This window comes from Cuculus canorus, chromosome 34, assembly GCF_017976375.1.
Source record: "Cuculus canorus isolate bCucCan1 chromosome 34, bCucCan1.pri, whole genome shotgun sequence".
Taxonomy (NCBI): Eukaryota; Metazoa; Chordata; class Aves; order Cuculiformes; family Cuculidae; genus Cuculus; species Cuculus canorus.
In genome coordinates this window covers 1327845-1354614 of record NC_071434.1, presented here as the reverse complement: position 1 = coordinate 1354614, position 26770 = coordinate 1327845, and the positions used below count along the sequence as shown (strand labels likewise).

The 26770-nt window shown below is 56.2% G+C and overlaps 2 protein-coding genes across 3 annotated transcripts in view; one reads left to right on the top strand and one right to left on the bottom strand.

The window, feature by feature from the left end:
• The window catches only part of SART1 (spliceosome associated factor 1, recruiter of U4/U6.U5 tri-snRNP), a 51132-nt gene extending 33254 nt beyond the window's left edge, over window positions 1-17878 (top strand). Inside the window, exons 21-29 of the mRNA XM_054052465.1 lie at window positions 3464-3591; window positions 5890-6060; window positions 8075-8185; window positions 9449-9536; window positions 11205-11295; window positions 12589-12724; window positions 12817-12906; window positions 16755-16876; window positions 17796-17878. Coding sequence (XP_053908440.1) covers window positions 3464-3591; window positions 5890-6060; window positions 8075-8185; window positions 9449-9536; window positions 11205-11295; window positions 12589-12724; window positions 12817-12906; window positions 16755-16876; window positions 17796-17814 — 956 coding nt within the window. The 3' untranslated portion in view covers window positions 17815-17878. The remainder of the gene's footprint in view (window positions 1-3463; window positions 3592-5889; window positions 6061-8074; window positions 8186-9448; window positions 9537-11204; window positions 11296-12588; window positions 12725-12816; window positions 12907-16754; window positions 16877-17795) is intronic.
• Window positions 17879-19565: 1687 nt separating this feature from the next.
• EIF1AD (eukaryotic translation initiation factor 1A domain containing) lies at window positions 19566-26401 on the bottom strand. 2 transcript variants are annotated; one of them, XM_054052538.1, is made up of 6 exons: window positions 26345-26401; window positions 26102-26188; window positions 24775-24883; window positions 21613-21721; window positions 20967-21011; window positions 19566-19784 (listed from the first exon to the last, which is right to left on the bottom strand). In XM_054052538.1, the coding sequence occupies exons 2-6, from the start codon at window positions 26186-26188 to the stop codon at window positions 19583-19585; spliced, it is 552 nt and encodes a 183-aa protein (XP_053908513.1). In that variant the 5' UTR covers window positions 26345-26401; the 3' UTR covers window positions 19566-19582. The 2 variants fall into 2 exon arrangements, with proteins under 2 accessions (XP_053908513.1, XP_053908512.1); XM_054052537.1 differs by having other exon boundaries at window positions 26316-26368.
• Between the last annotated feature and the right edge of the window lie 369 nt (window positions 26402-26770).

Sequence of the window (26770 nt, the reverse complement as noted above, 5' to 3'; positions counted from 1 at the left end):
AGGCACTTATGGGGCAGGAAAGGGTAACTATGGGGCAGGAAGGGGGACTTATGGGGCAGAGGGGAACTTACGGGGCGGTATGGGGCACTTATGGGGCAGGAAAAGGCATTTATGGGGCAGGAAGAGGAACTTATGGGGCAGAGGGGGGACTTATGGGGCGGGAAAGGGCACTTATGGGGCTGAAGGGGCACTTATGGGATGGGAAAAGGCACTTATGGGGCAGGAAGAGGAACTTATAGGGCAGGAGGGAACACTTATGGGGCAGGAAGAGGGACTTAAACTTAAGTACTCTTTCCTGCCCCATAAGTGCCTCCTTCTGCCCCATAAGTTCCCCTTCCTGCCCCATAAATACCCTTTTCTGCCCCATAAGTATCCCATCCTGCCCCATAAGTGCCTTTTTTTGCCCCATAAGTATCCCACCCTGCCCCATAAGTGTCTCTTCCACCCCGTAAGTGCCCCTTCCTGCCCCATAAGTCCCCCCTCCTGCCCCATAAGTGCTCCCTCTTGCCCCATAGGTGCCTCTTTCTGCCCCATAGGTGCCCCTTCTGCCCCATAAGTGCCTTTTCCTGCCCCACAAGTGCCCCCTCTGCCCCATAGATTCCCCCCCCCCATTTCTCCCATATTTTTAAGGCGCTCTGATTTGGGGGCGCAACGACTTTTTGAGCCGTTTTTCTCCCCTTTTGAGGTCCCTCCTCGGGATTTTGGGGTCCCCCCTGGAATTTTGGGGTCCCCCCTTATATTTTGGGGTCCCCCCTCTTAGTTTGGGGTCCCCCCTCTCCCTGTGAACCCCCATTTCTCCCTGAAGGGGTCCCCAATGCTTTTTGGGGGGTCCTCACAGCTCTGACGCTCTGAGCCGCATCCCTTGACTTTCAGGGCCCTCCTTCCAAACTTTGGGGTCCCCCCTGGAATTTTGGGGTCCCCCCTTATATTTTGGGGTCCCCCCTTTTAGTTTGGGGTCCCCCCTCTCCCTGTGAACCCCCATTTCTCCCAGAAGGGGTCCCCCAATATCTTTAAGGCGCTCTGATTTGGAGCACAACGACTTTTGAGCCGTTTTTCTCCCCTTTTAAGGTCCCTCCTCGGGATTTTGGGGTCTCCCCCTGGAATTTTGGGGTCCCCCCTTATACTTTGGGGTCCCCCCTCTTATTTTGGGGTCCCCCCTCTCCCTGTGACCCCCCCATTTCTCCCAGAAGGGGTCCCCAATGCTTTTTGGGGGGTCCTCACAGCTCTGATGCTCTGAGCCGCATCCTTTGACTTTCAGGGTCCTCCTTCCAAACTTTGGGGTCCCCCTTGGAATTTTGGGGTCCCCCCTTATATTTTGGGGTCCCCCCTTTTAGTTTGGGGTCCCCCCTCTCCCTGTGAACCCCCATTTTTCCACGAAGGGGTTCCCCAATATCTTTAAGGCGCTCTGATTTGGGGGCGCAACGACTTTTGAGCCGTTTTTCTCCCCTTTTGACGTCCCTCCCTGGGATTTTGGGGTCCCCCCTGGAATTTTGGGGTCTCCCCTTATACTTTGGGGTCCCCCCTCTTAGTTTGGGGTCCCCCCTCTCCCTGTGAACCCCCATTTCTCCCAGAAGGGGTCCCCAATGCTTTTTGGGGGTCCTCACAGCTTTGACGGTCTGAGCCGCATCCCTTGACTTTCAGGGTCCTCCTTCCAAACTTTGGGGTCCCCCTTGGAATTTTGGGGTCCCCCCTTATATTTTAGGGTCCCCCCTCTTAGTTTGGGGTCCCCCCTCTCCCTATGAACCCCCATTTCTCCACGAAGGGGTCCCCCAATATCTTTAAGGCGCTCTGATTTGGAGGCGCAACGACTTTTGAGCCGTTTTTCTCCACTTTTGAGGTTCCTCCTCGGGATTTTGGGGTCCCCCCCTGGAATTTTGGGGTCCCCCTTATACTTTGGGGTCCCCCCTCTTAGTTTGGGGTCCCCCCTCTCCCTATGAACCCCCATTTTTCCCAGAAGGGGTCCCCAATGCTTTTTGGGGGGTCCTCACAGCTCTGATGCTCTGAGCCGCATCCTTTGACTTTCAGGGTCCTCCTTCCAAACTTTGGGGTCCCCCCTGGAATTTTGGGGTCCCCCCTTATATTTTGGGGTCCCCCCTTTTATTTTAGGGTTCCCCCTCTCCCTATGAACCCCCATTTCTCCAAGAAGGGGTCCCCCAATATCTTTAAGGCGCTCTGATTTGGAGGCGCAACGACTTTTGAGCCGTTTTTCTCCACTTTTGAGGTCCCTCCTCGCGATTTTGGGGTCCCCCCCTGGAATTTTGGGGTCCCCCCTTATACTTTGGGGTCCCCCCTCTTATTTTAGGGTCCCCCCTCTCCCTGTGAACCCCCATTTCTCCCAGAAGGGGTCCCCAATGCTTTTTGGGGGGTCCTCACAGCTTTCATGCTCTGAGCCGCATCCCTTGACTTTCAGGGCCCTCCTTCCAAACTTTGGGGTCCCCCTTGGAATTTTGGGGTCCCCCCTTATATTTTGGGGTCCCCCCTTATATTTTGGGGTCCCCCCTTTCCCTGTGAACCCCCATTTCTCCCAGAAGGGGTCCCCCAATATCTTTAAGGCGCTCTGATTTGGGGGCGCAATGACTTTTTGAGCCGTTTTTCTCCCCTTTTGAGGTCCCTCCTCGGGATTTTGGGGTCCCCCCCTGGAATTTTGGGGTCCCCCCTTCTATTTTGGGGTCCCCCCTCTTAGTTTGGGGTCCCCCCTCTCCCTGTGAACCCCCATTTCTCCCAGAAGGGGTCCCTCAATATCTTTAAGGCGCTCTGATTTTGGGGCCACAACGACTTTTGAGCCGTTTTTCTCCCCTTTTGAGGTCCCTCCTTGGGATTTTGGGGTCCCCCCCTGGAATTTTGGGGTCCCCCCCTATACTTTGGGGTCCCCCCTCTTAGTTTGGGGTCCCCCCTCTCCCTATGAACCCCCATTTCTCCACGAAGGGGTCCCCCAATATCTTTAAGGCGCTCTGATTTGGAGGCGCAACGACTTTTGAGCCGTTTTTCTTCCCTTTTGAGGTCCCTCCCCGGGATTTTGGGGTCCCCCCCTGGAATTTTGGGGTCCCCCCTTATATTTTGGGGTCCCCCTCTTATTTTGGGGTCCCCCCTCTCCCTGTGACCCCCTCATTTCTCCCAGAAGGGGTCCCCAATGCCTTTTGGGGGGTCCTCACAGCTTTGATGCTCTGAGCCGCATCCCTTGACTTTCAGGGTCCTCCTTCCAAACTTTGGGGTCCCCCTTGGAATTTTGGGGTCCCCCTGGAAATTTTGGGGTCCCCCATTATATTTTGGGGTCCTTCCTCTCCCTGTGAACCCCCATTTCTCCCAGAAGGGGTCCCCCAATATCTTTAAGGCGCTCTGATTTGGGGGCGCAACGACTTTTGAGCCGTTTTTCTCCCCTTTTGAGGTCCCTCCTCGGGATTTTGGGGTCCCCCCCTGGAATTTTGGGGTCCCCCCTTTTATTATCACCCCTTGGATTTCACAGAGGAGGTCCCCCCGGATTCTCCGGCGCCTCTGGAAGAGGACGAAGCCGAACGGGAGCTGCAATTACAGTTGGAACGAGGACGACGCCTCCGACAGCTCCAACAGTTACGACAGAACGCGACCGAAAAGGTTTGGGGGTCCCCCAAAACCTTAACGACACCCCAAAACCTCACAGACACCCCAAAAAAAATCTTCAGGGACCCCCTCAGCACCCCAAAACCTCAACGATTCCCTTCGTAACGCCTTAAAACTTGAGCCACACCCCAAAATTTTAAGGCTTTATGGGTGGTTTTAATGCACCCCAAAAATTGGGGGACCCCTCTGAGCACCCCAAAAGTTGGGGGACCCCCTTGAGCACCCCAGAAGTTGAGGACCCACCCCCTCAGCACCCCGAAAAGTTGAGGGAGGACCCCAAAAATATAGAGGTTATCTCGTAGCACCCCAAAATCTGAGGGATTCTTCTCAGCACCCCAAAATTTGAGGGTTGAAAGGGGTTTTTTGGGGGGGTTTTAGGGGTGATTTGAGGGTTTTGGGGGGGTCTTTATTTTGGGGGGGCTCTTGGGCTTTTGGGGGGGCTTTTGGGGGGGGTTTGGGGTCTTTTTAGGGGGTTTTGGGGGGTCTTTGGGGTCTTTTTGGGGGGTTTGGGGGCACTTTTGGGGGCTTTTTGGGGTGATTTTGGGGTTTCGGGGGGACTTTTGGGGGGTCTTTGGTTTCGTTGGGGCTCTTTTTGGGGCGCTTTAGGGCGTTTTTTGGGGTGTCTTTGCTTTTGGGGGTGGTTTGAGGTTGATTTTGGGGTTCAAAGAGCATTTTGGGATGATTTTGGGGGAACTTTTTGGGGTCTTTGTTTCATTGGGGCTCTTTTTGGGGCGATTTAGGGCATTTTTTGGGGTGTCTTTGCTTTTGGGGGGACTTTGAGGCTGATTTTGGGGTCCTGGAGGGGCTTTTTGGGGTGATTTGGGTTTTTTGGGGGGGACTTTTGGGGTTTCTTTGTTTCATTTGGACTCTTTTTGGGGCGATTTAGGTCATTTTTTGGGGTGTCTTTACTTTTGGGGGGGTTTTGAGGGCGATTTTGGGGTTCAAAGAGCATTTTGGGGTGATTTTGGGGGGACTTTTGGGGGTCTTTGTTCTGGGGGGGCTCTTTTTGGGGCGATTTAGGGCATTTTTTGGGGTGTCTTTACTTTTGGGGTGACTTTGAGGCTGATTTTTGGGGTTCTGGAGGGGTTTTGGGGTGATGTTGGGGGTCTGGGGTGGTTTTTGGGGTGATTTGGGGGTGATTTTGGGGCGTCTTTGGTTTCGTTGGGGCTCTTTTTGGGGCGATTTAGGGCGTTTTTTGGGGTGTCTTTGCTTTTGGGGGGACTTTGTGGGGGATTTTGGGGGTTCTGAAGGGGTTTTGGGGTGATTTTGGGGGGACTTTTGGGGGTCTTTATTTCATTGGGGCTCTTTTTGGGGCGATTTAGGGCAATTTTTGGGGTGTCTTTACTTTTGGGGGGGTTTTTATGGCGATTTTGGGGTTCAAAGGGCGTTTTGGGGTGATTTTGGGGGGACTTTTGGGGGGTCTTTATTTCATTGGGGCTCTTTTTGGGGCGATTTAGGGCAGTTTTTGGGGTGTCTTTGCTTTTGGGGGGACTTTGAGGGGGATTTTGGGGTTCAAAGGGTATTTTGGGGTGATTTTGGGGTGTCTTTGCTTTTGGGGGGTTCTTTTCGGGCCGATTTTGGGGTTCAAAGGGCATTTTGGGGTGATTTTGGGGGGTCTTTGGCTTCATTTGGGCTCTTTTTGGGGCAATTAAGGGCATTTTTTGGGGTGTCTTTGCTTTTGGGGGGTTTTGATGGCGATTTTGGGTCAATTTGAGGGTGATTTGGGGTTTTTTTTGGGGTGTCTTTGCTTTCGGGGTTACTTTGAGGCTGATTTGGGGGTTCTGGAGGGGCTTTTTGGGGTGATTTGGGTTTTTTGGGGGGACTTTTGGGGCGTCTTTGGTTTCATTTGGGCTCTTTTTGGGGCAATTTAGGTCGTTTTTTTGGGGTGTCTTTGCTTTTGGGGGGACTTTGCGGCTGATTTTTGGGGTTCAAAGGGTGTTTTGGGGTGATTTTGGGGTGTCTTTGCTTTTGGGGGGTTCTTTTAGGGCCGATTTTGGGGTTCAAAGGGCGTTTTGGGGTGATTTTGGGGTGTCTTTGGTTTCATTTGGACTCCTTTTGGGGCGATTTAGGGCATTTTTTGGGGTGTCTTTACTTTTGGGGGGACTTTGTGGCTGATTTTGGGGTTCAGGGGCGGATTTTGGGGCGATTTTGGGGGCTCAGTTCCGGGGGTGTCATTTTAGAGTGGATTTTAGGGCTTTTTTGGGGTGAATTCAGTGGTTTTTGGGGCTGTTTTGGTGTTGGGAAGGGGTTTATTTTTGGGGGGTCTCCCCGAACCCCCTCTTTTTTTTTCAGGTGTTGGAGCGGATTCGGGGCGCGGGGGGGGGGGGAGGGGCGGCGCCGCCCCCCACGGATCCGCGCGGAGGAAACATCGTTTTTAACGCCACCTCGGAATTCTGTCGCACTTTGGGGGAAATTCCCACCTACGGATTGGCCGGAAATCGCGAGGAACAGGAAGAGCTCCTGGTAAAAAGGGGGGGGAAGGGGGGAGGAAGTGGGAAATGGGGGGGAAATGGGGGGTTTGGAGGGGGAAATGGGGGTTTGGAGGGGAAAATGGGGGGTTTGGAGGGGGAAATGGGGGATTTAGAGGGGGAAATGGGGGGTTTGGAGGGGGAAATGGGGGATTTAGAGGGGGAAATGGGGGGTTTGGAGGGGGAAATAGGGGGAAATGGGGGATTTGGAGGGGGAATTGGGGGTTTGGGGGAGGAAATGGGGGATTTGGAGGGGGAAATGGGTGGTTTGGAGGGGGAAATGGGGGATTTGGAGGGGGGAAAGGGGTGTTTGGAGGGGGAAGTGGGGGAAATGGGAGGGGGAAATGGGGGGTTTGGAGGGGGATTGGGGGGAAATGGGGGATTTAGAGGGGGAAATGGGGGGTTTGGAGGGGAAATGGGGGATTTGGGGGGGAAATGGGGGTTTGGAGGGGGAAATAGGGGAAAATGGGGGGTTTGGGGGAGGAAATGGGGGGTTTGGAGGGGAAATGGGGGAATGGAGGGGGAAATGGGGGGGAATTGGGGGGTTTGGAGGGGGAAATGGGGGATGTAGAGAGGGAAATGGGGGGTTTGGAGGGGGAAATGGGGGTTTGGAGGGGGAATTGGGGGTTTGGAGGGAGAAATGGGGGTTTGGAGGGGGAAATGGGGGGAAATGGGGGGGAAATGGGGGCTTTGGAGGGGGAAATAGGGAGAAATGGGGGATTTGGAGGGGGAAATGGGGGGTTTGGAGGGGGAAATGGGGGGTTTGGAGGGGGAATTGGGGGGTTTGGAGGGGGAAATAGGGGGAAATGGGGGATTTGGGGGGGAAATGGGGGGTTTAGAGGGGGAAATGGTGGGTTTGGAGGGGGAAATAGGGGGAAATGGGGGATTTGGAGGGGGAGATGGGGGGTTTGGAGGGGGAAATGGGGGTTTGGAGGGGGAAATGGGGGATTTGGAGGGGGGAAAGGGGTGTTTGGAGGGGGAAGTGGGGGAAATGGGAGGGGGAAATGGGGGGTTTGGAGGGGGATTGGGGGGAAATGGGGGATTTAGAGGGGGAAATGGGGGGTTTGGAGGGGAAATGGGGGATTTGGGGGGGAAATGGGGGTTTGGAGGGGGAAATAGGGGAAAATGGGGGGTTTGGGGGAGGAAATGGGGGGTTTGGAGGGGAAATGGGGGAATGGAGGGGGAAATGGGGGGGAATTGGGGGGTTTGGAGGGGGAAATGGGGGATGTAGAGAGGGAAATGGGGGGTTTGGAGGGGGAAATGGGGGTTTGGAGGGGGAATTGGGGGTTTGGAGGGAGAAATGGGGGTTTGGAGGGGGAAATGGGGGGAAATGGGGGGGAAATGGGGGCTTTGGAGGGGGAAATAGGGAGAAATGGGGGATTTGGAGGGGGAAATGGGGGGTTTGGAGGGGGAAATGGGGGGTTTGGAGGGGGAATTGGGGGGTTTGGAGGGGGAAATAGGGGGAAATGGGGGATTTGGGGGGGAAATGGGGGATTTGGAGGGGAAATGGGAATGGAGAGGGAAATGGGGGGGAATTGGGGGGTTTGGAGGGGGAAAATGGGGGATTTGGAGGGAAATGGGGGGTTTGGAGGGGGAAATGGGGGATGTAGAGGGGAAATGGGGGATTTAGAGGGGGAAATGGGGTTTTGGAGGGGGAAATGGGGGATTTGGAGGGGGATTGGGGGGGAAATGGGGGGTTTGGAGGGGGAAATGGGGGATTGGAGGGGGAAATGGGGGGTTTGGAGGGGGAAATAGAGGGAGATGGGGGATTTAGAGGGGGAAATGGGTTTGGAGGGGGAATTGGGGGGAAATGGGGGTTTAGAGGGGGGAATGGGGGGTTTGGGGGGGAAATGGGGAGGAAATGGGCCATTTGGAGAGGGAAATGGGGGGCTTGGAGGGGAAATGGGGGTGTTTGCGGGTGTTTTGGGGGTTCGGGGGTATCAGGGGGTGTTTTTGGGGTACAGGGAAGGTCCGATGTCATTCTGCCCCCCCTTTTCTCCCCCCCTCAGGCCCTGGAGCGCGCGGGGCGCCCCTCCCCCCCCGGCCCCCCCGATTCTGAGGGCGATGAGAACGTGGGGTGGAGCAGCGTCAACCTCGCCGAGGAGCGGCAGCACCCCGAGGTGGGAACCCCCAAACCGGGGAACCCCCAAACCGGGGGACCCCCCCAACCCCATCAGCAGGGACCCCCCGAAACCAGGGACCCCCCTGAACCCCACAAATAGAGACTTCTGAAACGGGGGACCCCCCTGAACCCCATGATCAGGGACCCCGGGGACCCCCCTGAACCCCACAAATAGAGACCTCCGAAACCGGGGACCCCCCTGAACCCCATCAACAGGGACCCCCCAAAACCAGGGACCCCCCAAACCTCATGAACAGGGACCCCCCAAACTCGGGGACCCCCCTGAACCCCATGAACAGGGACCCCCCTGAAACCAGGGACCCCCTGAACCCCACAAATAGGGACCCCCAAAACCAGGGACCCCCCAAACCCCATGAACAGGGATCCCCCAAAACCAGGGACCCCCCATAGCCTATGAACAGGGACCCCCCAAAACCAGGGACCCCCCCTGAACCCCACAAATAGGGACACCCGAAACCGGGGACCCCCCTGAACCCCATGAACAGGGACCCCCCCAATATCAGGGACCCCCCAGACCCCATGAATAGGGGCCCCCTAAAACCGGGGACCCCCCTGAACCCCATGAATAGGGACCCCCCCCAAAACCAGGGACCCCCCAAACTGGGGACCCCCCCTGAACCCCACAAATAGAGACCTCAAAACCGGGGACCCCCCTAAACCCCACAAATAGAGACCCCCAAAACCGGGGACCCCCCTGAACCCCACAAATAGGGACACCCTAAAACCAGGGACCCCCCAAACCCCATGAACAGGGACCCCCCAAACTCGGGGACCCCCCCAAACCCCATGAACAGGGACCCCCAAAACTGGGGACCCCTCTGAACCCCACAAATAGAGACCCCGAAACCGGGGACCCCCCTGAACCCCTCAAACTTGGGGGTCACCCCAAACCAAGGATCCCTTCAAAAGCAGAGACCCCCCCGAACGCAGCGCTTTGAAACAGAGAGGACCCCAAAACTGAGTTTCTTGTCACAAGGGGTACCCCAAAACTCAAGAGGGACCCCAAAACTCAACACTTACAATAAGGGGAACCCCAAAATCGAGGGTATTATGAGAAAAAGAGACCACAAAAGCAGAAGAGGACCCCAAAAACTGCTTATTCCGACCCTGAATTTGGGGTACCGCCACGTTTTGGGGTACCCCTAAACTTTAGAGACCCCAAAGTGGAGCACCGTGAATCAGAGGGACCCCAAAAATGGGGGGACCCCCTCTCCTGACCCCCCTTTTTGTGCCCCCCCAGTTCTCAGCCTCTTCCACCACCATTCTTGACGAGGAGCCCATTGTGAACCGCGGGTTGGCGGCCGCGCTGCTGCTCTGCCAGAACAAAGGTGAGGGGGGACCCCTATAGGGGGGTTTGGGGGGGCCTATAGGGGAATTTGGGGTACCTATAGGGGGGTTTGGGGTCTCTGGGGGGGGTTTGGGGGTCCTATAGGGGGGTTTGTGGTCCCTATAGGGAGATTTGAGGGCCCTATTGGGGCATCTGAAGGGCCTATGGGGGATCTGAAGGCCCTATGGGGGGATTTGGGGTCCCTATAGGGGAATTTGGGGGTTCTATGGGGGAATTTGGGGTCCCTATAGGGGAGTTTGGGATCTCTGGGGGGGATTTGGGGGTCCTATGGGGGGTTTGTGGTGCCTATAGGGGGATTTGGGGGCTCTGTTGGGGGATCTGAAGGCTCTATGGGGGGATTTGGGGTCCCTATAGGGGAATTTGGGGGTTCTATGGGGAAATTTGGGGGTCCTATAGGGGGGTTTGGGGTCTCTGGGGGGGATTTGGGGGTTCTATGGGGGAATTTGGGGTACCTATAGGGGGATTTGGGGTCTCTATTGGGGGATCTGAAGGGCCTATGGGGGAATTTGGGGTTCTATGGGGGAATTTGGGGTACCTATAGGGGAGTTTGGGGTTTCTGGGGGGGGATTTGGGGGTCCTATGGGGGGTTTGTGGTGCCTATAGGGGGATTTGGGGGCCCTATTGGGGGATCTGAAGGCCCTATGGGGGGATTTGGGGTCTCTGGGGGGGATTTGGGGGTCTTATGGGGGTTTTTTGGGGTCCCTATGGGGAGATTTGAGGGCCCTATGGGGGGATTTGGGGTCCCTATGGGGGGTTTGAGGTCCCTATAGGGGGATTTGGGGGCTCTATGGGTGGGTTTGGGGTCCCTATGGGGAGGTTTGAGGTCCCTATGGGGGGATTTGGGGTCTCTATAGGGGAATTTGGGGTCCCTATAGGTGGAATTGGGGTCTCTATGGGGGTCTGAGGTCCCTGTGGGGGAATTTGGGGTCCCTATAGGGGAATTTGGGGTCTCTATGGGGGATTTGAGGTCCTTATGGGGAGGTCGCTGTGGGTCTCTCTATGGATCTCTATGGGTGTCTATGGGTCTCTGTGGTTCTCTATGGGTCTCTATGGGTCTCTATGGGTCTCTGTGGGTCGCTGTGGGTCGCAATGGGTCTCTCTATGGATCTCTATGGGTGTCTATGGGTCTCTGTGGGTCTTTCTATGGGTCTCTGTGGCTCTTTATGGGTCTCTCTATGGGTCTCTATGGGTCTCTATGGGTCGCAGTGGGTTGCTATGGGTCTCTATGGTTCGCTATGGGTCTCTATGGGGTCTCTTATGGTTCTCTATGGGTCTCTCTATGGGTCTCTGTGGCTCTCTGGGTCACTGTGGGTCTCTATGAGTCACTCTATGGGGCGCTATGGGTCTCTATGGGTCTCTATGGGTCGCTGTGGGTCTCTATGGGTCTCTATGGGTCTCTCTATGGGTCGCTATGGGTCTCTATGGGTCTCTGTGGGTCTCTGTGGGTCTCAGTGGGTCGCTATGGGTCGCTGTGGGTCTCTCTGTGGGTCTCTCTATGGGTCTCTATGGGTCTCTATGGGTCTCTATGGGTCGCTATGGGTCTCTATGGGTCTCTATGGGTCGCTATGGGTCGCTGTGGGTCTCTATGGGTCGCTGTGGGTCGCTATGGGTCGCTCTATGGGTCTCTCTATGGGTCTGTTGGGCTCAGGGTTGTTGGAGACGACGGTGCAGAAGGTTCCGAGGGTGAAGGCTCCCAATAAATCTCTGCCCTCGGCCGTGTACTGCATCGAAGACAAAATGTGAGTGGCGACGGGGACACCGCTGTCCCCTCTGTCCCCAACGTCCCCATATCCACATCCCGATGTCCCCATCGTCCCCATATCCACATCATTGATGTCCCCAACATCCCCAATGTCCCCATATCCACATCCCCGTTGTCCCCATCGTCCCCATATCCACATCCCCGATGTCCCCAATATCCCCATATCCCCATCCCAATGTCCCCAACGTCCCCATTGTCCCCATATCCACATCCGTGATGTCCCCAACGTCCCCATTGTCCCCATATTCACATCATCGATGTCCCCAACGTCCCCATATCCACATCCCCGATGTCCCCAATGTCCCCATTGTCCCCATATCCACATCCCCGATGTCCCCAACTTCGCCATATCCACATCTGTGATGTCCCCAATGTCCCCAATGTCCCCATATCCACATCCCTGATGTCCCCATTGTCCCCATATCCACATCATTGATGTCCCCACGTCCCCATATCCACATCCCCATCGTCCCCATATCCACATCCCCATCGTCCCCATTGTCCCCATATCCCCATCCCCGATGTCCCCAACATCCCCATATCCACATCCCCAATGTCCCCAACGTCCCCAATGTCCCCATATCCACATCCCAATGTCCCCATCGTCCCCGTATCCACATCCCCATCGTCCCCATTGTCCCCATATCCACATCCCTGATGTCCCCAATGTCCCCAACGTCCCCATATCCACATCCCCGATGTCCCCAACGTCCCCACTGTCCCCATATCCACATCCCCAATGTCCCCAACGTCCCCATATCCACATCCCCAATGTCCCCAACGTCCCCAACGTCCCCATATCCACATCCCCAATGTCCCCAACGTCCCCATATCCACATCCCCGATGTCCCCAACGTCCCCATCGTCCCCATATCCACATCCCCGATGTCCCCAATGTCCCCATTGTCCCCATATCCACATCCCAATGTCCCCATTGTCCCCATCTCCACATCCTCGATGTCCCTTTCATCCCCATATCCACATCCCTGATGTCCCCAATGTCCCCATCGTCCCCATATCCACATCCCTGATGTCCCCAATGTCCCCATTGTCCCCATATCCACATCCCCGATGTCCCCAATGTCTCCATATCCCCATCCCCGATGTCCCCATTGTCCCCATCTCCCCATCCCCGCTGTCCCCCCGTCCCCGACGTCCCCGTATCCGCCTCCCCGATGTCCCCACTGTCCCCAACGTCCCCATATCCCCATCCCCGATGTCCCCTTCGTCCCCGTCTCCGCCTCCGCGATGTCCCCACTGTCCCCGTCAGGGCCATCGATGACAAATACTCGCGGCGCGAGGAGTACCGCGGTTTCACGCAGGACTTCAAAGAGAAGGAAGGGTATCGCCCCGACGTGAAGATCGAATACGTCGACGAAACGGGGCGCAAGTTGACCCCCAAAGAGGTGAAAAGGGGGTACCCCAAAACACCGGGAGGGAGGGGGGGACAATTCCGGGTCCCCACGCTGTCCCCTCACCGCCGTCCGATGTCCTCAAGGCCTTCCGGCAGCTCTCGCACCGCTTTCACGGGAAGGGATCGGGAAAGATGAAGACCGAACGGAGGATGAAGAAGTTGGACGAGGAGGCGGTGAGAGGGGTTTTGGGGGGTCCTGGGGGCTTTTTGGGGTCCCCCATAGTTCCGATGTGAGGTTTCAGTGAAGTTTTGGGGTCCCTCACCCCAGTTTTGGAGGGTTTGGGGTCATTTTGGGGTCCCATTGTGGGGTTTCAGCCAAGTTTTGGGGTTCCTCAGCCCAGTTTTGAGGCTCTCCGAAGCCTTTTGGGGTCCCCCCTGATTCCAATGTGAGGTTTCAGCCAAATTTTGGGGTCCCTCAGCCCAGTTTTGGGGGTCCTGAAGGCTTTTTGGGGTCCCATTGTGGGGTTTCAGCCCAGTTTTGGGGTCCCTCAGCCCAGTTCTGGCGGTCCTGAAGGCTTTTTGGGGTCCCTTTCTGAGGTTTTAGTCCACTTTTGGGGTCCCTCAGCCCAGTTTTGAGGCTCTCAGAAGCATTTTGGGGTTCTTCCTGTTCCTATTGTGGGGTTTCAGCCCAGTTTTGGGGTCCCTCAGCCCAATTTTGAGGCTCTCAGAAGCCTTTTGGGGTCCCCCCTGGTCCCATTGTGGGGTTTCAGCCCAGTTTTGGGGTCCCTCAGCCCAGTTTTGAAGGGTTTGGGGACATTTTGGGGTCCCATTGTGGGGTTTCAGCCAAGTTTTGGGGTCCCTCAGCCCAGTTCTGGCGATCCTGAAGGCTTTTTGGGGTCCCTTTCTGATGTTTTAGTCCACTTTTGGGGTCCCTCAGCCCAGTTTTGAGGCTCTCAGAAGCATTTTGGGGTCCCCCCTGATTCCAATGTGAGGTTTTAGTCCACTTTTGGGGTTCCTCAGCCTAGTTTTGGGGGTTCTGGGGCGTTTTTGGGGTCTCATTGGGAGAGTTTAGTCCACTTTTGGGGTCCCTCAGCCCAGTTTTGGGGGTCCTGAAGGCTTTTTGGGGTCCCACTGTGAGGTTTCAGTACAGTTTTGGGGTCCCTCAGCCAAGTTTTGGGGTCCCTCAGCACAGTTTTGAGGCTCTCAGAAGCCTTTTGGGGTTCCCCTTGATTACAATATGAGGTTTTAGTCCACTTTTGGGGTCCCTCAGCCCAGTTTTGAGGCTCTCAGAAGCCTTTTGGGGTCCCCTCTGATTCCAATGTGAGGTTTCAGCCCAGTTTTGGGGTCCCACTGTGAGGTTTTAGTCCACTTTTGGGGTTCCTCAGCCCAGTTTTGGGGGTCCTGGGGCTTTTTTGGGGTCCCACTGTGAGGTTTCAGCGCAGTTTTGGGGTCCCTCAGCCCAGTTTTGAGGCTCTCAGAAGCTTTTTGGGGTCTTCTTTCATTCCAATGTGAGGTTTTAATCCACTTTTGGGGTCCCTCAGCCCAGTTTTGGGGGTCCCAAAGGCTTTTGGGGTCCCCCCTGATTCCAATGTGAGGTTTTAGTCCACTTTTGGAGTCCCATTGTGGGGTTTCAGCACAGTTTTGGGGTCCCTCAGCCCAGTTTTGAGGCTCTCAGAAGCCTTTAGGGGTCCCCCCTGATTCCAATGTGTGGTTTTAGTCCACTTTTGGGGTTTCTCAGCCCAGTTTTGGGGGTTCTGGGGCCCTTTTGGGGTCCCTTTGGGAGGTTTCAGACCAGTTTTGGGGTCCCTCAGCCCAGTTTTGGGGGTCCTGGAGACTTTTGGGGTCCCCCCTGATTCCAATGTGAGGTTTTAGTCCACTTTTGGAGTCCCATTGTGGGGTTTCAGCACAGTTTTGGGGTCCCTCAGCCCAGTTTTGGGGGTCCTGAAGGCTTTTTGGGGTCCTTTTCTGAGGTTTTAGTCCACTTTTGGGGTCCCTCAGCCCAGTTTTGAGGCTCTCAGAAGCCTTTTGGGGTCCCCTCTGATTCCAATGTGAGGTTTCAGCCCAGTTTTGGGGTCCCTCAGCCCAGTTTTGGGGGTCCTGAAGCCTTTTTGGGGTCCCGTTGGGAGGTTTCAGCCCAATTTTGGGGTCCCTCAGCCCAGTTTTGGGGGTCCTGAAGCCTTTTTGGGGTCCCACTGTGAGGTTTCAGCCCAGTTTTGGGGTTCCTCCGCCCAATTTTGGGGCTCCCAGGAGCATTTTGGGGTTCCCCCCATTCCCACTGTGCACCTCACATCGAGTTTTGGGGTTCTCCGACTCAGTTTTGGGGTTCCTCAGCCCACATTTGGGGTCTTGAGCCCAGTTTTGGGGTTCCCTCTGATCCCACGGTGGGGTTTCAGCCCAGTTTTGGGGTCCCTCAGCCCAGTTTTGGGGGTCCTGGAGCCTTTTTGGGGTCCCATTGGGAGGTTTCAGCCCAGTTTTGGGGTCCCCCAGTGCAGTTTTGGGGTCTCCTCTTCCCATTTTTGGGGTCCCCCCCATTTCATTGTGACCATTCAGCCCCATTTTGGGGTTCCTCAGCCCACTTTTAGGGCTCCCAGAAGCTTTTTGGGGTCCCCTTTGATCCCATTGTGACTTTTCACCCCAATTTTGGGGTCCCCTCTCTCCGATTTTGGGGTCCCCAATCCCGGAGGCGCTCCTGAACCCCACTTTTTGCCCCACTTTTGGGGTCCCCCCCCGTTCAGCCCCACCTCTCCCATCAGGCTTTGAGGTGATGAGTTTTGGGGTTCTGCGCCATTTTGGGGTCCCCCCGCTTCAATTTTGGGGTCACTTTTGGGGTTCCCCCATATTTTGGGGTCCCCCAAACTCAATTTTGGGGTCTTCATCCCGAGGAGGCACTCCTGAACCCCACTTTTTGCCCCACTTTTGGGGTCCCCCCTTGTCCCTTCTGTAGGCTTTTCAATGGGAGGTTTTAGAGTCCCCTTCACATTTTGGGGTCTCCACACCTCAATTTTGGGGTCCCCAACCCATTTTCGGGGTTCCCCCTATATTTTGGGGTCCCCCGAGCTCAATTTTGGGGTCCTCAACCCGAGGAGGCCCTCCTGAACCCCACTTTTTGCCCTACTTTTGGGGTGTCCCCCCCCTTGTCCATCTCCCTTTATAGGCTTTTCAATGGGAGGTTTTAGAGTCCCCCTCAGATTTTGGGGTCCCCACGCCTCAATTTTGGGGTCCCTGACGCACTTTTGGGGTTCCCCCCATATTTTGGGGTCCCCTGAACTCAATTTTTGGGTCCTCAACCCGAGGAGGGGCTCCTGAACCCCACTTTTTGCCCTACTTTTGGGGTCCCCCCCCCTTGTCCACCTCCCTTCGTTGGGTTTTCAATGGGAGGTTTTAGAGTCCCCCTCACATTTTGGGGTCCCAACACCTCAATTTTGGGGTCCCTGACCCACTTTCGGGGTTCCCCCTATATTTTGGGGTCCCCCGAACTCAATTTTGGGGTCCTCAACCCGAGGAGGCGCTCCTGAACCCCACTTTTTGCCCCACTTTTGGGGTCCCCCCCCCTTTGTCCACCTCCCTTCGCAGAGTTTTCAATGGGAGGTTTTAGAGTCCCCCTCACATTTTGGGGTCCCCCGCTTCAATTTTGGGGTCCTCAACCCACTTTCGGGGTTCCCCCCATATTTTGGGGTCCCCCAAACTCAATTTTGGGGTCCTCAACCCGAGGAGGCACTCCCGAACCCCACTTTTTGCCCCACTTTTGGGGTCCCCCCCCCTTTGTCCATCTCCCTTCATAGAGTTTTCAATGGGAGGTTTTAGAGTCCCCCTCCCATTTTGGGGTCCCCACACCTCAATTTTGGGGTCCTCAACCCACTTTTGGGGTTCCCCCCATATTTTAGGGTCCCCCGATCTCAATTTTGGGGTCCTCAACCCAAGGAGGCGCTCCTGAACCCCACTTTTTGCCCCACTTTTGCGCCCCCCCCCCCCCCGTTCAGCCTCATCTCCCCCTGTAGGGTTTGGGGGTGGTTTTGGGGGTCCCCCCGGTTTTGGGGGGGCTGTTGTGACCCCCCCCCCGGTTTTGGGGTCCCCTTCGGCAGCTGCTGAAGCGCATGAGTTCCTCGGATACCCCTCTGGGCACCGTCGCGCTCCTCACCGAGAAGCAAAAGGCGCAGAAAACGCCGTACATCGTCCTGAGCGGCAGCGGAAAGAGCATGAACGCGTGAGGGGGGGAACTGGGAGCACTGGGAGGGACTGGGAGGGACTGGGGGGGCACTGGGAGGGACTGGGAGGGGAACTGGGAGCACTGGGAGGCACTGGGGAGGCACTGGGAGGGACTGGGAGGGGAACGGGGGGCACTGGGAGGGACTGGGAGGGGAGTTGGGGGCACTGGGAGGGACTGGGGGGGCACTGGGAGGGACTGGGAGGCACTGGGAGAGGGATTGGGGGGCATTGGGAGGGGAAAGAGGGGGACAGGGCGGCACTGGGAGGGGAATGGGGGGTACTGGGAGGCACTGGGAGGGGAGTCGGGGGGAGTGAGGGGTACTGGGAGGGGAATGGGGGTACTGGGAGAGACTGGGAGGGGAATGGGGGGCACTGGGAGGGGAATGGGGGAGAGTGAGGGGTACTGGGAGGGGAATGGGGGGTACTGGGAGAGACTGGGAGGGAAGTGGGGGTCACTGGGAGGGGAGTGGGGGGCACTGGGAGGGAAGTGGGGGGCACTGGGACAGGAGTGAGGGGGACTGGGGGGCACTGAGAGGGGAATAGGGGGTACTGGGAGGCACTGGGAAGGGAGTGGGGGGCAGTGGGAGAGGGATGGGGGACACTGGGAGGCACTGGGAGGGGAATGGGGGAACTGGGAAGGGCATGGGGCATACTGGGAGAGACTGGGAGGCACTGGGAGGGGAATGGGGGGTACTGGGAGGGGAGTGAGGGTTACTGGGAGAGGAATGGGGGGCACTGGGATGGAAGTGGGAGGTACTGGGAAGGGAATGGGGAGTACTGGGAGGGGAGGTGGGGGCACTGGGAGGGAAATGGGGGGCACTGGGAAGGGGATGGGGCATACTGGGAGGGGACTGGGGGGCACTGGGACGGAAGTGGGGAGCACTGGGGGGTAACTGGGAGCATTGGTTTCTCCTCAGCAACACCATCACCAAATGACGTTGGGATCAATAAAGGCTTTGGGACAACCGTTCCGTGTGCTTGGCGTGTTCTTAGCGTGTTCTTAGTGTGTTCTGGGCGGGAACTCCATGTTCTGAGTGGGAATTCCGTGTTCTTGGCATGTTTTGGGCGGGAATTCCATGTTTTGGGTGGGCATTCCATGTTCCTCATGTGTTTTGGGCAGGAATTCCGTGTTCTACGCGTGTTTTGGGTGGGGATACCATGTTCTGGGTGGGAATTCCGTGTTCTTGGTATGTTCTTGCCATGTTTTGGGTGGGAATTCCATGTTTTGGGCAGGAATTCTGTGTTCTTAGCATGTTTAGGGCAGGAATTCCCTGTTCATGGCCGTGTGGAATGGGAATTCCATGTTCTTAGCGTGTTCCTGGCATGTTTGGCGGGGAATTCCATGTTCTTGGCGTGTTCTTGGCATGTTTTGGGCGGGAATTCTGTGTTCCGGGCGTGTTTTGGGTGGGAATTCTGGGTTCCTGTCATGTTTGGGGCAGGAATTCCATGTTCGTGGCATGTTTTGGGTGGGAATTCCATGTTCTTGGTGTGTTCTTGCCATGTTTTGGGTGGGAAATCTGTGTTTTGGGCAGGAATTGTGTGTTCTTGGCGTGTTTAGGGCAGGAATTCCCTGTTCACGCTGTGTTTGGAGTGAGAATTCCATGTTCTTAGCGTGTTCCTGGCATGTTTTGGGGGGAAATTCCATGTTCTTGGTGTGTTCCGGGTGTGTTTTGGACAGGAATTCTCTGTTCCTGGCATGTTTGGGGTGGGAATTCCATGTTCTGGGCGTGTTTTGGGTGGGAATTGTGTGTTCTTCCCATGTTTTGGGTGGGAATTGTGTGTTCTTCCCATGTTTTGGGTGGGAATTCCATGTTCTTAGTGTGTTCCGGGCATGTTTTGGGTGGCAATTCCATGTTCTTGGTATGTTCTGGGTGGGAAATCCGTGTTTTGGGCAGAAATTCCCTGTTCACGCTGTGTTTGGAGTGGGAATTCAGTGTTCTTAGCGTGTTCCTGGCATGTTTTGGGGGGAATTCTGTGTTCTTGGTGTGTTCCAGGCGTGTTTTGGGTGGGAATTTCATGTTCTTGGCATGTTTTGGGGGGGGAATTCTGTGTTTTGAACGGGAATTCCAGGTTCTTGGCATGTTTGGGGCAGGAATTCCATGTTCTTGGCGTGTTCTTACCATGTTTTGGGTGGGAAATCCGTGTTTTGGGCAGGAATTCTGTGTTCTTGGCGTGTTTTGGGCAGGAATTCCCTGTTCACGCTGTGTTTGGAGTGAGAATTCCATGTTCTTAGCATGTTTCTGGCATGTTTTGGGGGGAATTCTGTGTTCTTTCCCTGTTTTGGGTGGAAATTCCGTGTTCTTGGTGTGTTCTGGGCGTGTTTTGGATGGGAATTTTGTGTTCTTGGCGTGTTTGGGTGGCAATTCCATGTTCTTGGCGTGTTCTTGGTATGTTCTGGGTGGGAAATCCATGTTTTGGGCAGGAATTCTGTGTTCTTGGCGTGTTTTGGGCAGGAATTCCCTGTTCATGCTGTGTTTGGAGTGGGAATTCCATGTTCTTAGCATGTTCTCGGCATGTTCTTGGCATGTTTTGGGCGGGAACTGCTGTGTCCTCGTGTCCCCTCACCCGTGTGGCCGCGGAACCTCATCCATGGGACACCTCTGACTCCGCGTGTCCTCTCCTCCCCCCTCGTCACGCGTGTCCCCCTCATCCCACGCGTGTTCCCCCTCATCCCACGCGTGTTCCGGAGCCACCGAACCCCCTTTTATTTGGGAACAGCCGCGTCGCCATCGTCACGTGTGTCTCTCTCGGCTTCCGCGTCGCTCTCGTCGTCACACGTGTCATCCTCTTCGTCACCCGTGTCCTCATCGTCACACGTGTCCTCTTCGTCACGCGTGTCCTCATCGCTGTCACGCGTGTCCCCCCCTCGATTGGTGTTGACAAAGAGATCTTCGTCCCCATTGCGGCTGAGGGGACACAGAGTGACACACGTGTGTGGCCGGGGGGGGTCAAAAAGTGGGAACACGCGTGTCCGGGGGGGTCAGAATGGGAACACGCGTTTTCGGGGGGGTCAAAAAGGGGGAACATGCGTTTACGGGGGGGTCAGAAAGGGGGAACACGCGTGTACGGGGGGGTCAGAAAGTGGGAACACGCGTGTCCGGGGGGGTCAGAATGGGAACACGCGTTTTCGGGGGGGTCAAAAAGGGGGAACACGCATGTCCGGGGGGGTCAGAAAGGGGGAACACACGTGTCCGGGGGGGTCAGAAAGGGGGAACACGCGTTTCCGGGGGGGTCAAAAAGGGGGAACACACATTCCTTCCCCTAATTACCCCCCCACTCATTAACACCCCCTTATTCCCCCCATTAATTACCCCCTCACTCATTAACACCCCCTTATTCCCCCCCTAATTACCCCTCACTCATTAACACCCCCTTATTCCCCCCCTAATTACCCCTCACTCATTAACACCCCCTTATTCTCCCCTTAATTACCCCCTCACTCATTAACACCCCCTTAATTACCCCTCACTCATTAACACCCCCTTATTCCCCCCCTAATTACCCCCCACTCATTAACACCCCCTTATTCCCCCCCTTAATTACCCCCCACTCATTAACACCCCCTTATTCCCCCCCTTAATTACCCCCCACTCATTAACACCCCCTTATTCCCCCCCTTAATTACCCCCCACTCATTAACACCCCCTTATTCCCCCCCTTAATTACCCCTCACTCATTAACACCCCCTTATTCCCCCCTTAATTACCCCCCACTCATTAACACCCCCTTATTCCCCCCCTTAATTACCCCCCACTCATTAACACCCCCTTATTCCCCCCCTTAATTACCCCCCACTCATTAACACCCCCTTATTCCCCCCTTAATTACCCCTCACTCATTAACACCCCCTTATTCCCCCCCTTAATTACCCCCTCACTCATTAACACCCTCTTATTCCCCCCCTTAATTACCCCCTCACTCATTAACACCCCCTTATTCCCCCCCTTAATTACCCCCTCACTCATTAACACCCCCTTATTTGCCCCCTTTCCCCCCCCCAAATTGCCCCCCTCAATTACCCCCGCTCTTAATTACCCCCCTCTCTTAATTACCCCCTCCTCTTAATTACCCCCTAATTACCCCCTCACCTCTCGGGGGTCTTTGGCCGCTCGGGAAGGGCGAAGGCTTCGGGCCTGGGGGGGGACAGGGGGGGTATTTAAGGGCTGTTTTTACCCCCTGGGGGGGTAAATTTGCCCCCTGGGGTGGTAATTCCACCCCTTCAACCTCTGATGTGGGGCATTGGGGGGGGGGGCAGTGGGTTTTGGGGGTTCCAGGGGGGTATTTTATCCCCTGAAGGGGTAAATTTGCCCCATGAGGAGTCATTTTACCCCCTGGGGGGGTAAATTTGCCCCCCGGGGGGGTAGATTTGCCCCCTGGGGGGGTAATTCCACCCCTTCAACCTCTGATATGGGGCATTAAGGGGTGGGGGGGCAGTGGGTTTTGGGGGTTTTAGGGGTAATTTTACCCCCTGAAGGAGTAAATTTGCCCCATGGGGATTCGTTTTACCCCCTGGGGGGTTAAATTTGCCCTCTGAGGGGGTAAATTTGCCCCCTGGGGGGGTAAATTTGCCCCTGGGGGGGTAATTCCATCCCCAAACCGCTGCTATTGAAGATGATGGATGGAAACCGGGGGGGGGGGCAGTGGGTTTTGGGGGGTTTTGGGGTGGATTTCCCCCCCTGGGGGGGTCAATTTGCCCCAGGGGGGGTAGATTTGCCCCGGGGGGGCAGTTGTTACCAGAGGCCGCGGCGTTGGAGGCCCCGGATGTGCCGGGGGAGGAGAACGAGAGAGATTTCGGCTTTGACTTTGGCCCCTTCGGCGATGGGATCCACCAACACGAAGTCACCTGTGCCGGGGGGACAGAGAAAGGGGACGGACACGGCGGGGTTGGGGGGGGGGGACAGGAAAAGGGGGGACACGGGGGTCAGTGGGGGCGTTTGGGGGGGCAACAGGGGGACAATAAGGGGACAGAATGGCAATAGGGGGACAATAGGGGGACAATAAAGGGGGACGGAATGGCAATAGGGGGACATTAAGGGGGACAATAAAGGGGGACGGAATGGCAATAGGGGGACAATAGGGGGACAGAATGGCAATAGGGGGACAATAGGGGGACAATAGGGGGACAGAATGGCAATAGGGGGACAATAGGGGGACAATAGGGGGACAGAATGGCAATAGGGGGACAATAGGGGGACAGAATGACAATGGGGGACAATAGGGGGACAATAAGGGGACAGAATGACAATGGGGGACAATAGGGGACAATAAAGGGACAGAATGGCAATAGGGGGACAATAGGGGGACAATAAGGGGACAGAATGACAATAGGGGGACAATAGAAGGACAGAATGACAATAGGGTGACAATAACGTGACAACAGGATGACATTAGAGTGACAAAGAGGTAACACAGTGACAATAGGGTGACAATACGGTGACAAAGAGATAACGCAGCGACAATAGAATGACCGTAGGGTGACAGAGAGATAAGAGAGTGACAACAGAGTGATAACAGCGATAAAGAGATACCGCAGTGACAATAGAGTGACGATACGGTGACAAAGAGATAATAGAGTGACAGCAGGAAGACAATGGGGGGACAATAGGGTGACAATAGAGTGATAACAGCGATAAACAGATACCGCAATAACAATGGAGTGACGATACGGTGACAAAGACATAATGCAGTGACAACAGGAAGACAATGGGGGGACAATAGGGTGACAATAAGGTGGCAATAGGGTGACAGAGGAGTAACAAAGTGACAATAGGGTGACAACAGGGTGACAACAGGATGAGAGAAGAGTAATAGGGTGACAATAGAGTGACAACAGGGTGACATTAGAGTGATAAAAGAGTAATAGAGTGATAGAAGAGAAATAGAGTGACAATAGGGTGACATTAAAGTGACAATAAGGTGACAATAGGAAGATACAGAAGTAATACAGTGACATTAAGGTGACATTAGAGTGATAGAGGAGTAATACGGTGACATTAGGGTGACAATAGGGTGATAGAGCAGTAACAGGGTGACAATAGAGTGACATTAGGGTGACAATAGGGTAATAGAGAAGTAACAGAATGACAACAGGGTGACAATAGGGTGACAATAAGGTGACATTACGGTGATAGAGGAGTAATAGGGTGACAATAGAGTGACATTAGGGTGATAGAGAAGTAACAGAATGACAATAGGGTGACAATAGGGTGACAACAGGGTGACAACAGGGTGACAACAGGGTGAGAGAGGAGTAATAAGGTGACAATAGGGTGAGAGAAGAGTAATAGGGTGACAATAGAGTGACAATAGGGTGACATTAGGGTGACAATAGGGTGATACAGAAGTAATATAGTGACAATACGGTGACAATAAGGTGACATTAGAGTGACATTAGAGTGATAAAGGAATAATACAATGACAATAAGGTGACACTAGAGTGACAATAAGGTGATAATAGGAAGATAGAGAAGTAATACAATGACAATAGGGTGACAATAGAGTGACATTAGGGTGACAATAAGGTGACAATAGGGTGGTAGAGAAGTAATAGAGTGACAATAGGGTGACATTAAGAGTGACATTAGGGTGATATAGGAGTAATAGAGTGACAATAGGGTGACAAAAAGGTAACAGGGTGACAATAGGGTGACAACAGAGTGATACAGCAGCAATAGGGTGACAATAGGTTGTCAATAGGGTGACAAAAAAGTGACAGATTGACAATGGGGTGACAGTAAGTTGAGAGCGCGGTGACAAAGAGGTAACAGCGTCACAACAGAGTGACAATATCATAACAGGGTGACAACAGAATGAAACTTGAGTGACAACAGTGGTGACAGTGTGACAACAGCGGTGACAATAGAGCTGATGACGCAAGTGACAATATAGGTGATGACACAGGTGACGATACGGGTGACAAAGCGGCAGCGCGGTGACACCGAGGCGATGACAGGGTGACACTGAGGTGACACCGAGGTGACAAGGAGAAGCCAGGGCGGCAGAAAGGGTGACAGTGAGGTGACAAACGCGGCCGGGAGGGGGTGACACAGGGGTGACACAGGGGGGGGTGACAGGGAGGTGACAGGGGGGGTGTGACGGGGGGGTGTGACGGGGGTGACAGGGGGTGTGACGGGGGGGGTGTGACGGGGGGTGACAGGGGGTGACACAAGGGGGTGACAGGGGAGGTGACACAGGAGGTGACAGGGGGGTGGCAGGGGGTGTGACAGGGGGGGTGTGACGGGGGGGTGACAGGGGGGTGTGACAGGGGGTGTGACGGGGGGGTGACATGGGGGGTGACACGGGGGGGTGTGACGGGGGGGTGACAGGGGGTGTGACGGGGGGGTGTGACGGGGGGGTGTGACAGGGGGGGTGACATGGGGGGGTGTGACAGGGGGTGTGACGGGGGGGTGACGGGGGGGTGTGACGGGGGGGTGTGACGGGGGGGTGTGACAGGGGTGTGATGGGGGGGTTTGACGGGGGGGTGACAGGGGGGGTGTGACAGGGGGTGACGGGGGGGTGACAGGGGTGGTGACAAGGGGAGGTGACACGGGAGGTGACGGGGGTGGCAGGGGGTGTGACGGGGGTGTGACACGGGGGGTGACAGGGAGGTGACAGGGAGGTGACAGGGAGGTGTGACGGGGGGTGACAGGGAGGTGACAGGGGGGTGTGACAGGGGTGACAGCGGGGGTGTGACAGGGGGTGACGGGGGTGACAGGGGGGTGTGACAGGGGGTGACAGCGGGGGTGTGACAGGGGGTGACGGGGGTGACAGGGGGGTGTGACGGGGGGTGACAGCGGGGGTGTGACAGGGGGTGACGGGGGTGACAGGGGGGTGTGACAGGGGGTGACAGGGGGGTGTGACAGGGGGGTGATGGGGGGTGACACGGGGGGGTGTGACCTCTCTTGATCCAGACGTGGCGCCGGAAGCGGGGGGGCATGCTGGCCAGGAAGCGCCCCCCCTCCGCCGTCTCCACTGCGTGGAGGTTGTTCCCCGGTGTCCCCAACACCTGCGGGGGGGACAGAGAGAGGGGACAACGCGCGTCAGTCCCCTCCGTGTGCCACACTGTCCCCTCCGTGTCCCCCATTATCCGCCCATTGTCCCCTCTGTGTTCCCCCATTGTCCCCTCCGTGTCCCCATATTGTCCCCTCCGTGTCCCCACACTGTCCTCTCTGTGTTCCTCCATTGTCCCCTCCATTATCCTCTGTGTTCCCCATTATCTCCCCATTGTCCCCTCCGTGTCCCCCATTGTCACCTCCGTGTCCCTCCATTGTCTCCCCATTATCCCTCCACTGTCCCCCATTGTCCCCTATGTGTCCCCCATTAGTCTCCCATTGTCCCCCACTGTTGCCTCCGTGTCCCCCCACATTGTCCCCTCCATGTCCCCCATTGTCGTTCCCCCATTGTCCCCTCTGTGTCCCCCCACTGTCCCTCTGTTGTCCCCCCATTATGCCCTGTGTCCCCCATTATCCCCTCATTGTCCCCTCCGTGTCCCCCCATTGTCCCCCATTGTCTGCTATTTGTCCTCCATTATTCCCTGTGTCCCCCCATTGTCCTGTCCATGTCCCCCATTGTCTCCTCCATGTCCCCCATTGTCCCCTATGTGTCCCCCCATTGTCACCTCCGTGTCCCCCACTGTTCCCTCTGTGTCCCCCATGTCCCCCATTCTCCCCTCATTGTCCCCCATTGTCTGCTATGTGTCCCCCATTGTCCCCTATGCGTTCCCCTCATTGTCCCCTCTGTTGTCCCCCCATTATCCCCTCTGTGTCCCCTCCATGTCCCCCACTGTCCCCTACGTGTCCCCCCATTGTCCCTCCACTGTCACCTCTGTGTCCCCCAACACCCCAATATCCCCCATCTCCCCCCACATCCCCCCAACACCCCAATATCCCCCATCTCCCCCCACATCCCCCCAACACCCTAATATCCCCCATCTCCCCCCCAACACCCCAATATCTCCCATCTCCCCCACATCCCCCAACACCCCAATATCCCCCACATCCCCCCCATCTCCCCCAGCACCCCAATATCCCTCATCTCCCCCCCAACACCCCAATATCCCCCATCTCCCCCACATCCCCCCAACACCCCAATATCCTCCATCTCCCCCAACACCCCAATATCCCCCACATCCCCCCAACACCCCAATATCCCCCATCTCCCCCCAACACCCCAATATCCCCCCACTGCCCCCCAACACCCCCATGTCCCCCCGCCCCCCCCCCACCCTGACGACGCTCTGCCCGGGCCCGGGGGTCACGTGCTCCTCCAGCAGCTCCCGCACCACGTGCTTCCGCTTAGTGGCGCGCGACATCTTTGGGGGGGGGGGGGAAGGGGGGAGAAAAAAGGCAGTGAGGGGGGGGTAGAAGTGTCCCCCCCAAAAAAAAAGCCCCCTTCATTCTGCCCCTCCCCCCAAAAAGGAGCCCCCGCAGACCACACACCCCAATAATCCCTCCATTCCTCCGCTCACCGCCGCTTCCGGGCTGAGGCAGGAAGGGGCGGGGCTTAAGAAAGAGGCCACGCCCCCTCCTCGGAGTCCCGTCGTGGCTGAGGCCACGCCCCCACTCCCATAAACCACGCCCTCGCGTGTTTCCGCCCACGCATAGACCACGCCCCTTCGTCTATAGGCTCAGGCGGAGGCCACGCCCACACGCGCTTCCTCATTTAAAGGCCACGCCCCCTCATGGAGGCCACGCCCCTCATCCTCCAACCAAAGGCCACACCCGCTGCCCTGAGGCCACTCCTCCTCTGAAAAGCCACGCCCATTCTCCCTCTCCGCCCACCTGGAGGCCACGCCCCTAATAGTGCAGACAGTGAGGCCACGCCCCTCACCTTTCAGTCGCATCGGAGGCCACGCCCCCCGTAATCAGACCACGCCCCACACCAGCGGAGACCA

What these genes read in the sequence shown, in the direction of transcription:
- EIF1AD (XM_054052538.1), bottom strand. Translation starts at nt 26,188, where the DNA reads ATGTCGCGCGCCACTAAGCGGAAGCACGTGGTGCGGGAGCTGCTGGAG. An exon ending in CCACGTCTGGATCAAGAGAG is followed by an intron (nt 21,722 to 24,774) that starts GTCACACCCCCC and finishes CCCCCGGCACAG; the next exon opens with GTGACTTCGTGTTGGTGGAT. An exon ending in CTCCAACGCCGCGGCCTCTG is followed by an intron (nt 21,012 to 21,612) that starts GTAACAACTGCC and finishes GTCCCCCCCCAG; the next exon opens with GCCCGAAGCCTTCGCCCTTC.